We start from the raw sequence: 14906 nt of genomic DNA, 5'->3' as shown, positions 1-14906 counted from the left end.
TCTCCTTTCCTTCAAAATGTTCCCCCCTCTCCACAGTGGGATAACTCCACACAGCAGCTGAGCAGTAGTTTGAATTGATCCTCAGTAAATAAAATAGTATCGTACTATAGTTAGTGCAAAACTATTTCTTTATTGAGGTACCAGGCCTCAGGGAAACATACTCTGCATAGTTATTAAAAAATAATAAAGATCTAAACATCTAAACATTCATCAGTGGACAGAACTGAAGATGCATACTCATGGATGACTCTCCAGGAATCAATCTCTCTCTCTCTCTCTCTCTCTCTCTCTCTCTCTCTCTCTCTCTCTCTCTCTCTCTCTCTCTCTCTCTCCCTCACACACATACACACACACACACACAAACAAACACTTCATTATCTTGTTGTCACTGTTAAAATGAGATGGGTTGGCTGCCTGGGAGTGATTAGTGGCTGGGAAAGGGTTAAAGGCATGAGTGTGCTTGTCTGTGTGTGTGTGTGTGTGTGTGTGTGTGTGTGTGTGTGTGTGTGTGGTGTATTGTGTCTGATAAACATTCTCCCACACTCTTGCCCTGTGGGACAGAGGAGAGACAGGCAGATGGCTGTATTCAGTTCCACCACAGGTCAACATATGGTCCCTAGAGACGAGGTTTGTGTGTGTGTGTGTGTGTGTGTGTGTGTGTGTGTGTGTGTGTGTTGGGGGGGATCTTACCCTTTTGCCCTACCAAGCATGAGGGGAGGAAGAGGAATGAGTAAGGGACGAGGAAGAAAGGTGAGAGTGGGTGAGAAATAAAAGGTGGGGAAAAGACATTGTGGGGTTGAGAGGATGTCAGTTTAAGAAGAGAAGGGACAGCTTGAAGGAGAGTGGCATCCTCTGTGCTTCCTGAAATTATTAAATGCATCAACCTGGTTATCTTTAGATTTTAAAGGCAGTTGAGTGGGAAAACAATTTAACTGACCACCAACCCCCGTACCTTGTTAATAAAGGCCACAGTAGAGAGGAGAGGGGGATCATATACTGATGACTGACAGATGAGTGTGAGGGGAAAGGAGTCAATGAATGACAAGTGTGTCCCACTGTCTCCCTCGGGCCCAATGGAACAGATAGTTACATAAAGGTCAGGGCACATGGGCAACTTTTGGTTTTTGAGGCAATAGAACTTAATTTTCCCTACCTCAAAAAACCAAATTAAAAAAAGTAAACAGTTCATCTGTTTTCACTTCAATTGTAAATTTAAATACTATATAGATAAACAAAAATAATGAAAAACTGGTCATAACCATTGGGAAAATGTACTGATTCAAAATGTTGGCTCTGTATTGTGGCCTTTACACAACTATCCTTCATTTATATGGGGACCAAACTGTAGCCTTTCCCTATACTCCTTTTCACCAACATTATCACGGTCAATTACAATGGAACTGATGATCTTAAAATGATATACACTGTCACTAAGTACATGACCCACTCGATTGATCGATCAATTAACTAATTAACTGTCATGGTTTTCATTTTTTATTTGATTGTAGTCTGTTGCTCCCATGTTGTCAGGCGTGTCAACTGTTATTTTAATTGCATATGAAAATTTCAATTTGGCGATAAGTATTTATTTCACCCCAGTAACTTCCAAATGAATTGAACTCAGCTGAAGTGAAATGAGTTGCTTTTGGGGAAACCTGACCCAGATCAATAGTAACTGTCAGCTTCCCAGTCACACAGTACAAAAGGCTTCACGGAGCCTATGTGGACAGTGTTACTGAATTGTAATGAATCATCCATTTGGGAGAATGAATGCTAGTTTTACTCTCACACCCCCACCGCCACCTCCTTTTTTTTTCTTCTAGCACTCAGCATCCCCCCCCCTCCTCCTCTCCTCCTCTCCTCCCTCTCCCCATTCACCATTCCTCTGTCTGAGCGCACTGGTGACATTGTGATGCAGGATAGAGGAGGAGGAAGGGGAGTGAAGCCATGTAGAGCAACACACAACAGCTGTTGCTGGAACAACCCCCCACCACCCTATCACACACACACACACACACACACACACACACACACACACACACACACATCTTCCCTCCCTCTCACTACCCCCTCGACTCGCCCCCAGCTTTTCTCTCACTCCAGTGGTCTGACTGTTTGCAAGACTTTGAGGTACGGTTACATGAGACTACCCAGCCCTCGCCCTTTTCTTCTTTCTCCCTATCCTCTCTCTCTCTCTCTCTCTCTATCCCCCACCCCTCTTCCTCTTTTCCCTTATTCTCGCTACCTACCCCCTCCCAACAAACTAGTTCTCTTTCCTCCCTCCTCTACCTCTCCTTCCCCTCTTGCCTCCTGTAGAGCCTCTCTATTCTCTCCATCTCCATCATTTCCCTCTTGCCTCCTCTCTCATTCTCACCCGCTCCTCCTCCTCCACTAGCCTTCTACTGTTCCGCCCCCCCCAGGTTTCCCCTCTAATCCCTCCTTCTAAAATTATGTTTTTTTCTTCTTTCCCTCCTTCCTTCCTTCCTTGCGGCCTCCCTTCCTTCTTTCAGCACATTCTTCCAGTTGTACGGAAGCTCTAAAAACCAGAACCACGTTTCCCCCAAATGTTGCTGCCACCTATCCCGCACTCTGCAGATTAGTAGGGGTGAAGGAGGAGTCCCACTAAAACCAGGGATCTTATTAAACTTTTCTTTAGCTCATATATGTGCTCTTGTCATGTGGGCACCCACCAGAAATAAGACTGTAACCCGTTTTAAGTCCCAACCCAGAGTTTAAGAGACCAAGTTTTAGAATCTTGTGATACAGTCCAAGTCATTCTCCTCTTAATCCGCTCCTCCCACTGCTTTATGTCAGCCACCGATGCTTTATGGCAGAGTTTCTTTGTGACCAAGTGTAGTTTATAGTGAACAGCTGTGTGGCTATTGGAGGAGATAAAAAGCTTGTTTGAGTATGGGTGCTTGAGGATGAAAACTAAGAGCCTCTCAACAGATATAGTGGTCTTATACAACTGAGCCAAACCAGCTACTCTCACCAGTATACCTGCCTGTGTATTCTGAACTCTGTTTTAGCTAGGGAGCATGTATGTGCTGCACTCCACTATTGCCTACAGATTTCATTTGTCATACATGTATGCTTGGTTGTCAACATCAGTTAGCTAGTCAAATATTCAAGGGGGACACAGAGGCTACAGCAAGAGGCACATGCCTCCCAAACACACATTTTTCCTTCTAAGGTGTGACACCAGTCCATGTTGTGTGCCACCACCAGAGCCTGTAATGACTTTGTTGTTGCAGCAGTAAAACAAAACATGCAAGGTAATCATTACTTGCATACAAAAAGCTTTATTCTGTAAAAATGTCACTGATGTCATTGGAATAAAGTCAGGGGTATTTCACTGGAGCAGAGACAGAAGAAATAGAGTCAGCACCACACTCCATCAACTGGTACAATAATGTCAACTCTATCAAAACTTTCAACACAGGGTGCAGAATTTCTTCATTTAAATGTACAGTATATGCCAAATCAACTGTGATAGCAGTTCTACAAATGTAAAGTGAAAGCCATAGCTACACACAGTAACCCAAGCGAGTTCTGGGCTCTTATTTGGGGCGATTAGGACAGTTGCAGATTGGATTTGCCTTAAATTCTTATAGATCAGCTCGTAAGTATGTCACTGAACAATTGGAACAGATGTTAGTGCAAAGGACTGACTGCAATAAATTGGCTACTGTGAAAGCCGCTCTTTTCACCGCCGTCTATTTTACTTGTATTTACATGTTACTATGTGTTTGCGAGTGATATGGAGGAATACACTATTGCAGATGGCAAGAGGGTCATATGAGAAAACTGTGGCAGTAGTGGTCACATGTAACATACCTACTAGAATGACAGTATAATGCAGAATTTGAAAATCACACATGCAGCAGTGCTTTCCTCACATTCATTTACCAGCGACGGCCCCACACCGAATTATAAGGTTCCATCTCTGTTTGGGTCCTCATACATTTTCTAAATTGTCCTAAGACTGGGATATTTTGCATTCAAAGTACAATCGGGATGCAGGACTTGTTGAGCTGTAAAGATTGATTTCACAACATAACAGTTTTGTCTGCTGGGATGTCAAAACTTTGATGCTCAATATCTCAAAACTACTCTCCACCCAGACAGAAGATTATAATTCCAAGCTCACTATACAGATCCACAACATCATGAAAGTTACATCAAAACCAGTGGGCAATTTGAGCAGGGATGATGGGGGATGGCACTGCTGTTGTTAGCTCAGATTATGAAATGCATTCCCATTGTTAGACATAGATTTGAAACAGAAGAGTAATGAAAACAAATAATTTACCTTCCCCAAACACTTCCATTTACATATGAACAAATCAACCAGTAGACTAGTTCCCTTCAATGTGCCTTTGTTCTCTACATCCTAGTTTCTTCAACTATGGGTCAATCAGAGTTTTCACTGGCCTGAGAGAAACAACAAGAGTACATCAAAAAGAGCCAGTTGAGATTTGAGGGAAACAGACAAGGAGACATTGGATAAAACTTGGCAATATGGTATGAAGTAGGCAGACAGAGGACACTAAGGACAGCTGCACATTCCCCTCTAGTGGCAGGAAGAGGCAACAGCATTTATCAGGGATACGTTTTTTTATTATGATTTCATGCTTCATGGCTATAACTGCCTTTCATTTTAATGTAGGCTCCTATTCTGCTGCATTTTCTTTATTAAGTATTTTGTGTTGTCCTGGTCTCATCCTTGATCTGCAGTTCAGAAGTTAGTTAAGTTAAGCTGAATTTGCTCACAGCTCCATTATTTTTATGTATCCGCTTTACAGACTTTCTATTCAAAGGAATGGGATCACACTTGACAAAAGTTTTGAGGTTTAATTCAATTTCCTTCTAATCTATGGATCCTACTCATACAGGAGAAAATCTGAATCTGAATGAAACAATTCCACACTAAAAGACACTAGGATATTGCACACTAATATCAATGTAAACCCATAGTTTTTAAGCTTTTGTATCCCAGGGCGCAAATGAGAAATTTCTACCAAAAATGAAAAGTACTCTCAAGCTCTTGAAACCATATTACTGTTTCTATGTACGGGCCCACCAGAAGTAGGCCTGCGACCCATTTGGTAACAGACCAATAATTTGAGAAACCGCTTCGCAAAGAAAGATGTGATGAACAAATGTAGCCAAGGAATTTATGTTAAATGATTTCACAGCCTCACAACATGAAATTAGCGCAATTAAAACCAGCAGAAGAAAATACAGTGTTAGCACAGTTTGCGAGAGAGTGTGGTAATACCTGTAGCTTGATGTATGCATGTATATTAAGAAGATCTCAGTAATGAGTTCTTTCTGTACACTTACATATCATTGCTGTACAAAAGACAATAAATAAACATCTGTGTACAAAAATAATAACCTGTAAACCATTTGTAATGGGCGTCTCTGGGATGTGATGTCACTACAGAGGAACAGGGTGATGCTCACTAAGTAGGAAGGAGACCAAGTTTATGGTCTTTTCACTTTCAAATCAGTAGGAAATTTGGGCCCAAAAACGTTAACACATGTAATGAAAGAAAAGTGAATCACTGGTACGTGAATTACAGTTTCAGCTGTAAGTGAATTGAAATTTAAATGAGCGCAGCCCTGAAGGAAACCCCCAACTCCAAAAAGCAAACTGCTACACAGCAGAGCGAAGCACCAAGAGTTGGTCACAGCTTCTCTGTGGGTTGTGTGTTTGCAGACAGACAAGTGTTGAATTATGAATGTGATGTGCCAAGGACTTCACTATGTCTGTAGTGATTTTCAGACCAGGCTACGGTAAAATAGTCCTCACTAAATATAATTTGGATGGAGGCTTACGGAGATGGTACGGGAGTTGAAAGCCAAATATTTCTACCAGGCTGTACAACCTTACATCCTTAAATCAAATCCAAGGTGACGTCCAATCCCAGAGACGGACGATCATTCTGTTTGAAGTTATATTCTTTTCTAATTTGCATACCTCCTAGTAAGCATTCAGTCGTGTTGGTTTTATGACACAAAATTGCACAAGTGAAAGTAACACATTGCAAAGAACATCGAAGGACCTTGAGATTTACATTCACATTATCTGGTTCATAGCCACTGACAGTCAACATCTACTTTTTCACAGCTGGGCCAAATGGGGTCAGTCAGGGCCAGGGCCAACTCAATGTGTTTAAACATAATTTAGCCCATTTGGCAAATAACCTCTGTTGGAAACGAGATGCAAAAAGAATCAAGGAAATATTGTTTGGTGTCAAACTGAGTAACAGAAATGATGAGTAAGCCCTGACTAACCCTGTTTGGCCCTGTAGTGTGTACCTGGCTGATAAGTAGTGAAAACCAGGCTGGTGGTTGACTCTCTCTCTGTGGTTGAATTGGTCAGCGGGAAGAGCAGAGCTCCATCATCCTCTGCTTGGGGGGTAGCAGAGCCCTACATATACAGGGTTCTGTTCATTAGGATCAGGGCAGCAGAGAGGATCAGGTCACAACTTCTGGATCACTACCTGGAACTTACCTGGCAGGGAAAACAGGACAGAGAAGGAGGCAAATTGAGGAAGTGAAACATTTTTGTTAAACAGGTTTTTTTTTTGGCTTTGATCACTAGCTAACTAGCCAGCAGGTACAACATGCAGCTACAAGCCACTACAAACACTAGCTTCTACTAGATGCATTAGCTAGTGTGAAAATCAGATGTGTTAACAAAGGCAGTGATGATAAGCTGATCAGATGATTAGCTAGTCAACAAGCTGGCAGTATTTAAACACAAAATCAGTCAGATGTATCAGTGGCAAAGTCAGTTTCCACTCAAAAACAGCACAGACATTAATCATGTCTATTCAATTCTGTCCACACATCGTCCAAGTGGTACGTTCAGAAATGCGATCAGGAATGCAATTCACAGCCATTCACATTGTTCACATGGCAGCCATATTCGATTTACATTGTACTTGTGGTGGGAAACCTCATCCAGAGGACAGCAAAATAAATGGAAACAGAGTTTAACTCAGCCAGTCTTTGGACAAATATATATACTCTAAAATGACCCTTCATTATTGTCAAGAGATGAGCAGAGCTGAATGCAAAATTACCCCAGAGGGTCCAAATCAAAGGCTCCAGCTCTGCTCCTCTTTTGATGATACACTGAAGGATAATTCTTGTGCATATTTTACATTTTGGTCCAAAGTCCATGTCTGCTAGAGTCTGCCATTGTTGACTTCTGCTTCACAGTCGTCTGTGTAGTGTTTCCCATCCCAATTATGACAAAATCAAATACAGCAGCTGCGTGAATGAGGCCAACTGTTGCAGAAGAGCTGAGGATCTCCATTATGACCGCCAGAGAGTGTTGCATCATCTGAAAGCCCTGTTTCATGGTCAGGGGAATCATGGATTTGTATTGTGGTGGTAGTTACTTACAGGATGGCATGAGAGAGACCTCAGCTGTCACCACACTGTCTAGACCCAGGTTGGAGAGGGCTCCTCTTACCACGCCACACGAATAGGCCAGGTACTGATGAAAGACACACACACAAATTAGCCTAGGCAACAATGTGGTTAACGCCTGGTTTCTTTGACTATGGGTTAGAATACAAAAGGCTTTACTTGCCTACTTCTGGTAGGTCTCCACATGATAGGAGTAGCAATTTCTTTTCATTATGTGTTTGTGAGTGTGTGCGTGTGTGTATGTGTGTGTGTGTTCTAACCTTAGGGGCCTCGTCCAGGTACTGTTTTCCACTGGAGAGTTGAGTCAGCAGTGTAAACTTGTTGTCTTGAAGAACATAGGTACCCTGTAGGAGAACACACAGACATACAAGCACAGTGACACACACACACACACACACACACACACACATACAGTAAATGGCCTAGTCTCTATACAGTAAATAAAATGTCAAGTAGTGTGGCAAGGTGCTGTGAAATGATCTCAGGTCTGCATTGTTATTTTACTCAGTTAAAAATAATTTCAGACAGCTGACACTGAATTAAATTAACTATACACTAGACTCCATTATTATACTCTGCTGTGTCCAGTGTCTACTTAACCCTACTCTGTTGTATGGACCTGAGCTCTACTCTACTCTTTTATGTTCTGTTGTATTCTGTTGTAAAGAGTGTTTTACCTGGTGGTTGGTTCTGAGTCTGGTCCCTTTCTACTCTAAACTCTGCTATGCTATTCCTTCTATTGTTTCTGTTGTACATGGTGGCTGTCTACCTGTTGCTAGTCCACACTTTTTCGATAATTTATTTTACCTGATGGTTGGTTCTGAGGTTGTCGACCTGCCTCCTGAACACGTACGTCCAGAAGTCTTTACAGATGAACTTCATTATATCCAACTCATCCTTAAAGCTGGGAGAGTCCTTGGTCAACCTAGACAGAGCAATCATCAACTCAAAGAGAGAAGGAAGGATGTACGTCACACACACCATGTACCTGCACACACACACACACACACACACACACGCCTACCTCTCAATGAGTCCCTGTCCCACTCTGAAGCCCATGCCTTCCAGGATAGAAATACAGATAGCTCTGTCCTGAAGAGAAAAAGAAAGTTTGACTGGTTAACCAAATGGCTGGCTGGCATCCTGCTTCATTAGTTTGTTAGCCTAGTCAGCCCTAGTTGACTAGGCAGTTAGCTAAAATATTGTGGAGTTACAGTTAGGTTTGTCCTGAAGCGTGAGAGAGTGCAACACATGGTCAGAATAACCATCTGGTAAAGTAGTTTACTGGCGAGTAACTAGACTGAGACACTGGTTAGCTTGTTCAAAACCTTTTTATTCAGGAAGGCTTTTTCGTGTTAACTTTTGTTAGCGATCTCTTTTTTTCTTCGTTTTTATTTTTATGTTTTTAACTCTGTAGCACTTTGAGATTCACTATGAATGAAAAGTGCAATACAAATAAAATGCATTATTATTATTATTATTATTAAAACTGGATAGTGACAACAGATCTTGGCCTGTCACACTGTAAGAAAGGTTCCTCAGTAGACCTATGGTGTATATTGTAAGGTACATACATTTATCAAAATCATTGATTTATCTGTGTATTTATTTGACACACCTTGTTGTCCATCTCTCCTTTACTGGATTGCTGCTCCTTGTAAACATGGGACACCATCTCCATATGGAGAAACTCAAACAGAACCTCGTCTGCCATGTCTGAAACACACAAACACACACACAGAAAAATTATTACGCAGGCCAACCTAAACTAAACAAAGTGCTTGTCCCATCAATGTCTGACAGCAACAGTTAAACGTGAAAGCTCATTGCTTAAATAGCCTAATAGTTAGCCACAGATAGCTAACGTTAACGTCCGTAGCTGCTACACTGCCCAAGACGTGGGAATTCATAATTGTTGACGATTTTTTAAATAACCTCAATATACGAGAATGAATGAGGAACAAGGATGTATATTCATGATATTGCAGTGAATCTCAGTAAGCTCAACAAAGTGAAGACAGTAACCTGTCAGATGACTTGCCACGAAGTAAACAAAAGCCCGCTTCCTGGCTACTACCGACCTGGCACGTGACATCACAGCTCAGGTTTGATTGGCTCTTGTAAAACAAGGCACTTCCTCACTGCTCATGTGATTTGTATTTTGACATCGCTGGGGAGGTTTGACATTTTCTTGAACTTATTTCAGCTTATAATACGACTTTATGTTGCCAATGTAGATGTTACAGTTTCCGATTGAGTAACCTCACATACTGAGAGGAGAGTAGGACCATTCCTGTGTGTTATCTGCGTTATTAGAGTCGGTGTACGTGTCTGTTGTTAAACTGCATGCTCTTTGCTTTGTCGGTGTACAGCAGCTAACAATCGTTCGTGTGTGTGTGTGTGTGTGTGTGTGTGTGTGTGTGTGTGTGTGTGTGTGTGTGTGTGCGTGCGTGCGTGCGTGCGTGCGTGCGTGCGTGCGTGCGTGCGTGCGTGCGTGCGTGCGTGTGTAAATGAGTTCAGTTATGTCCAGCAGGTACCAGATCGTGGTGCAGGGCGAGGCGTCAGAGACAGACTCCGATGATGAAGTCTACATTACCTCCCTCTCTGCTCCCCAGACTGTCACAGTGGGAGCCAAGGTTGTCTTGTGTGTGTGTGTGTGTGTGTGTGTGTGTGTGTGTGTGTGTGTGTGTGTGTGTGTGTGTGAGTGAGTGAGTGAGTGTGTGTGAGTGAGAGAGTTAGATTAAGAGAGAGAGAATAAACCATGGAAGTATGTATGAAAGAGACAGACTGATAGAGCAAGTGTGTGTGTGTGTGTGTGAGAGAGAGAGTGAGAGAGGAACGAGGTAGGCTAGTCCAAGTGTGTATGACAGAAACGGAGAAAAAGTGTGTGAGTTCATCTGTTTCTGTGTCTGTCTGTATCCATTTGTATGCTGAGCACCTATCCAGTCCGTATCTCCGACTCTCCTGTCATGAATCTACAATGTGTTTCTCTGTGACCCTGGACGCTGTCAGGTTCCTGGGGAGGCTTCAGAGACGGACAGTGAGGGTGAGCTGGAGCGGGCGGACCGAGAGCGGAGAAAAGTTACTGCTGCAGCAGTGAGCCAGGAGAGCGCTCAGATCCTGCAGAGAGACCTGCCCCCCCTTATAGTGGTCAGAGACCATCCTGATATACAGTCCATAGTGGAAGACAGGCCGAGTCCTACCCACAGACCATATGGTGAGGAAAAGCAGTTATACTTGAAATACTACTACTAATGCTACTAATAATCATCATCATCATAATACACCATTGTTAAATAAAGCTTGCTGTGAAAGATATGCTGATGCTCTGAAGGCCACTAGGCCAAAACGATAGCATGTTTGTTGACGTGGCCAAAATAAATTGGTGAAATTGAGATTAGTCAACTTCGTCCTGAAGATCGGTGTGTGTGCTAGCTGTTTACCTTTGGGTATTTGATGTTGGACCTACATGCTTAGCCCTACTAATAGATCAAATGCTGTGGAATGGTTGCAGTCATAAATGTCACCTTGTTTTGTATTGTAGCGCACCCTTAGGCCTATCAGTGTATTTTAAAAAATGCCAGAATGCAGTTGTGAGCATCATTTCCTCACATTTAGTCAAAATCTGATCGGAGGTGTCTGAGATGAGATGGACGAATGAGTAAACAAATGGACAGCAACTGATCCAGTTTAGTTCTCCATTAGTTCTCTGACATGTTGTTAATTCTTTTTTCCAGGTGACACTCTGTTGCAGCAGAAGCTGCAGGAGTCTAACAGTCGGCTGCATACAGATGTGGGACAGACACTACGGCAGGTTTATGGCAATGCCAGCCGAGAGGTACGCCGATATGTATGAGTGAAGATGCTTACATTTCATATTTCAGGCATTCACAGTGAGAGCATTATAGAGGTCCCCCAACATGCCTTTCATCCATTACTACTATTGTAGTGGCCACTGCAGCCTATTCATTCTCCAGTGTTGTAGAAATGTATAAGAATATTTGAGCACAAAATGTATTGCTCTAAACAGATTGACAGTGTGTTGTGTGTACTGATGATTGACAAGAAAGAAAAACGAGAATAATGCTGCACAGTAAATGACATCAAAAATACTGTGCAGCAAACTTGAATTAAGTTGAGTTCATACAGTAATTGCAAACAGTAGACAAAGTAGGCATACACCACTGTATGTAAACAGAGATTCTATATTGTTATGACCATAGAGTTATAGAAAGGTTCGATCCTGTGGTATCATAGTAATCACCATGAGGTACATCTGAAATGGCTGCAGTAGAACTCTGCAAATTATGTAATGGAATTTGGAACTCCAAATGCATCTCATGCATCAAGCTAATCATTTCCATGACAACATTAACAAACATCCTATGGTGATCATCTTGTACCAGCTACATGACTAATCAAAAATGTTAATATTTAAAATGTCATTGACACATACATTAATGAAAATAACTTTGACATTTACCCTGTTTATATTTGTCATATAGGTGCGCAGTGCTACAGCTCAGCTCAATACTTCGCAGAGCTCCATCATCAACGCTTCCCACAGCATCAGATTAATACTCGATGACCTGAAGGCTGTGTCTGAGAAGATAGACATCATTACCAGCTGTCATCTGCTGCCTGATATTAACATCAGTAACCCTGTTAATAATACCACTCCTGTACCTTGAAGACATAAATCAAGAGGTTTTTTTTTGACTAAACATATCAGTTATGGGTTTTTTAGGTTTTTGCAATTTTTCGTTTCCAATAGAATCTCAAAATATGTCAACTTTGTTTCAATGTTTATAAACAATATATACGTATATGAACAAATGTTTTAACAGCTTCAAAATTAATTTAAAACTCTAATTCAGCTGTCAATCTGAGTAAGAAAAAATACTTACCTACCATGTCATGTTTTGGAGCTGCCAGGGTTTGTTTACATTTCAATGAAGAATTTGTTGTCAATGTCTCGTTTTTTTTACTGTAGTTCTTGTTTGTAAAAATAAATGTAACCCAACATAATCTCCCCCTAATCAGCTGTAAGCAGAGGTTTATATCTTTGCTGTGTTCTGGTCCTCTGTGATAGCCAGCAGATTGATGAAGGAAGCAGACTTGAACATATTTCTCTTGCTTTAATTTTAACACTGTTAAAATGTAAAATAACAAAATAAAGATCCAAAGTAACCTTGAAAACAAAAAAATGTAGAGCAACACTTGCCACTTGTGCTTTACATACTGTATATTAAAGTTCTAATATTCATGTTTCTTTTAACAGTTTATTGTTTTATTGTTTTTGTTAGCAGTCTGAATGATGTTGAATGTTTTCAAAAATAAATGAGCTTGGTCCGTATCTGCAAAGCACCAAACATCTATATGCAGACCTAATCCCCTGTGGCTGGAGCACACTGCTGCAGCCCAAGTGGTTCATTAATGTGGCTATGGATATAAAAAAAAGAAAAAAAAGTAAAGATGGAGACATTGAAACACCTTTGAAGCATTTCCTTACTTGGCATTTATTGGTAATAATCATAAGAACTTAATTTCCAAAGTAGAATTTCAATATTCTGTACTCCACACTGAAACACTTAAAATACCATGGAAAGCTTCTTGCTCTTTCAGTTCTACCTTAAACTCACTGAACCAAGGTTTCTAGTGAACAGCAGCTCCAAAAATCCCCAAAATGTGGTTATCATTTGGTTGTATGACATTATGGATGTTCAGTATATACATATATTCAGTATATTGGTTCCATTTAATCCAGTCCAGATCAGATCAGGCCAAGTAGCTTCATCGGTGGAAAATATATATACCGTATATCTTCAACACTGACAAACTCAGAGAGTGCTACTGATATGATATAAATCTTTAGTCCTGTCTTTTTGTATTGTTTTGTGTTCTATTATGAGCCACCTGTCTGTTTATACCACCCTTCCATCCCTCTCTTTCCTCCATCCATCGGTCAGGCAATTTTCCATCCATCTGTCTGTCTGTCCATCTATCCACCCATCCAACCGTCAACTGCTTCACCATCCATCCATCCATCTGTCCATATGTACAGTACATAGGTACATCAGACAGGTGTGAAGATGTACACCATCACCACCACCAGCAGGTTGAGAACTGTGCCCACAATACCCAGAATGCCATACATCTGGTCAAGGTCTATCCTGCAGCAGGACGAGTCAGGAGGCACGCTTGCAGAATCAGCCACCTGAGAGAGAGAGAGAGAGAGAGAGAGAGAGAGAGAGAGAGAGAGAGAGAGAGAGAGAGAGCATGCATGTACAAATTCACATGCATTCATGGCAGAAATGAGAAGTAGGACTCACTCTGGTGTCTTGACATATTTCAGCCACCTGATGGTGCCATCGATACAGACATTACAATGTTAGACAAAAGGGGGGGGGGGGGGGAATGGACTGGTGAGTCTGGTGAGTTAAAGCTTCTATTCTATTCTATTCTATTCTATTCTATTGTTTGCATTCTGATGTCTGCAAACATTGTCCTTACACGGAAGCATTCTGTTTAATTCATTCATGGACACAAAATGTTGAGAGTAAAAGAACCCATTCTGTTCTATCCTGTTCTATTCTATCCTACTGTAGTCTGTTCTATATTCTGCTCTGTTCTGTTCCATTGGATTCTGTTCCGTTCTATTCTGGTCAATATAGAGGTTAAAAAAAAAAGTGTACTAACCACCATATATTTTGATTTCAAGTTTTGAATCAACATAACCGATCTCTCGTCTGATGAGCCAAAGAAAGTTTTGTTTGTTACAGATTTGAATATTTACCTCTCTGCTGCTGTCTCTCTGTCTTATTTCATTCTCATGTTCCGTAGGTTTGGGATCCATTTTTTACCCTCCGAACTCCGTCGGTTCACAGTAAGTCCACTTAAGATTTTATCCAGTCCAGTCCCAAGTCATATAGATCCAAATATTCACAGCGATAATGGCTGATAGGAGTTTGTGCGCCACTGGTCGCTCTGGGAGTGCTGGTCTTCTTTTTCCTCTTCTGTCAGGACTCCAAAGACCCACAGGTCTGTAATAACTGGGAGAACAAAGGGATGCTTGTGGTTCTAATGTCTTGTCGCAGAGACTGAGACTGTCACACAAGGCCAGAAAGCTGCTCAGCTGCCCAGCCTACTATTTCTGTCAGGTCATAGTTGGCTCATAGCTCCTTCTCTGTGTGTGTGTGTGTGTGTGTGTGTGTGTGTGTGTGTGTGTGTCCCTGTGTCAGTGTGCTGCACATTCTGACTGTTGGTCTGTCTGTCTGCATGATGGATGAGATTTACCACTTTCTCTCTCTCTCTGAAGATGTGTGTGTGTGTGTGTGTGTGTGTGTGTGTGTGTGTGTGTGTGTGTGTGTATGTGTGTGTGTGTGTGTGTGTGTCTGAGAGACTCTGAAAGCCCTTTATTGAGATGAAGAAAATCCCAGAGGACTGATTAGATGCTA

At 41.6% G+C, this 14906-nt stretch overlaps 2 protein-coding genes across 3 annotated transcripts; one reads left to right on the top strand and one right to left on the bottom strand.

Annotated features, from left to right (window-relative positions):
• Positions 1 to 3291: 3291 nt before the first annotated feature.
• On the bottom strand, positions 3292 to 9515 carry trappc6bl (trafficking protein particle complex subunit 6B, like). Its single transcript, XM_071910147.2, has 7 exons — positions 9475 to 9515; positions 9068 to 9165; positions 8474 to 8541; positions 8257 to 8374; positions 7710 to 7793; positions 7423 to 7516; positions 3292 to 6523 (listed from the first exon to the last, which is right to left on the bottom strand). Exons 2-7 carry the CDS (start codon positions 9161 to 9163, stop codon positions 6492 to 6494), a joined length of 492 nt encoding a protein of 163 aa, XP_071766248.1. The 5' UTR covers positions 9164 to 9165; positions 9475 to 9515; the 3' UTR covers positions 3292 to 6491.
• Positions 9516 to 9580: 65 nt separating this feature from the next.
• Positions 9581 to 12992, top strand: bloc1s3 (biogenesis of lysosomal organelles complex-1, subunit 3). 2 transcript variants are annotated; one of them, XM_071910145.2, is made up of 5 exons: positions 9581 to 9627; positions 9970 to 10085; positions 10462 to 10666; positions 11187 to 11287; positions 11955 to 12992. In XM_071910145.2, exons 2-5 carry the CDS (start codon positions 9972 to 9974, stop codon positions 12138 to 12140), a joined length of 606 nt encoding a protein of 201 aa, XP_071766246.1. In that variant the 5' UTR covers positions 9581 to 9627; positions 9970 to 9971; the 3' UTR covers positions 12141 to 12992. The 2 variants fall into 2 exon arrangements, with proteins under 2 accessions (XP_071766246.1, XP_071766245.2); XM_071910144.2 differs by lacking the exon at positions 9581 to 9627 and having other exon boundaries at positions 9688 to 10085.
• Positions 12993 to 14906: the final 1914 nt, after the last annotated feature.

The sequence above is a fragment of the Centroberyx gerrardi genome, chromosome 6 (genome assembly GCF_048128805.1).
Source record: "Centroberyx gerrardi isolate f3 chromosome 6, fCenGer3.hap1.cur.20231027, whole genome shotgun sequence".
Classification (NCBI taxonomy): Eukaryota; Metazoa; Chordata; class Actinopteri; order Beryciformes; family Berycidae; genus Centroberyx; species Centroberyx gerrardi.
This window is presented reverse-complemented; position numbering and strand designations above follow the sequence as displayed.

What these genes read in the sequence shown, in the direction of transcription:
- trappc6bl (XM_071910147.2), bottom strand. Translation starts at nt 9,163, where the DNA reads ATGGCAGACGAGGTTCTGTTTGAGTTTCTCCATATGGAGATGGTGTCC. An exon ending in ACCTGGACGAGGCCCCTAAG is followed by an intron (nt 7,517 to 7,709) that starts GTTAGAACACAC and finishes GTCTTTCATCAG; the next exon opens with TACCTGGCCTATTCGTGTGG. An exon ending in GGTCTCTCTCATGCCATCCT is followed by an intron (nt 6,524 to 7,422) that starts GTAAGTAACTAC and finishes TTTCCCTGCCAG; the next exon opens with GTAAGTTCCAGGTAGTGATC.
- bloc1s3 (XM_071910144.2), top strand. Translation starts at nt 9,960, where the DNA reads ATGAGTTCAGTTATGTCCAGCAGGTACCAGATCGTGGTGCAGGGCGAG. An exon ending in CTGTCACAGTGGGAGCCAAG is followed by an intron (nt 10,086 to 10,461) that starts GTTGTCTTGTGT and finishes GGACGCTGTCAG; the next exon opens with GTTCCTGGGGAGGCTTCAGA. An exon ending in ATGGCAATGCCAGCCGAGAG is followed by an intron (nt 11,288 to 11,954) that starts GTACGCCGATAT and finishes TTTGTCATATAG; the next exon opens with GTGCGCAGTGCTACAGCTCA.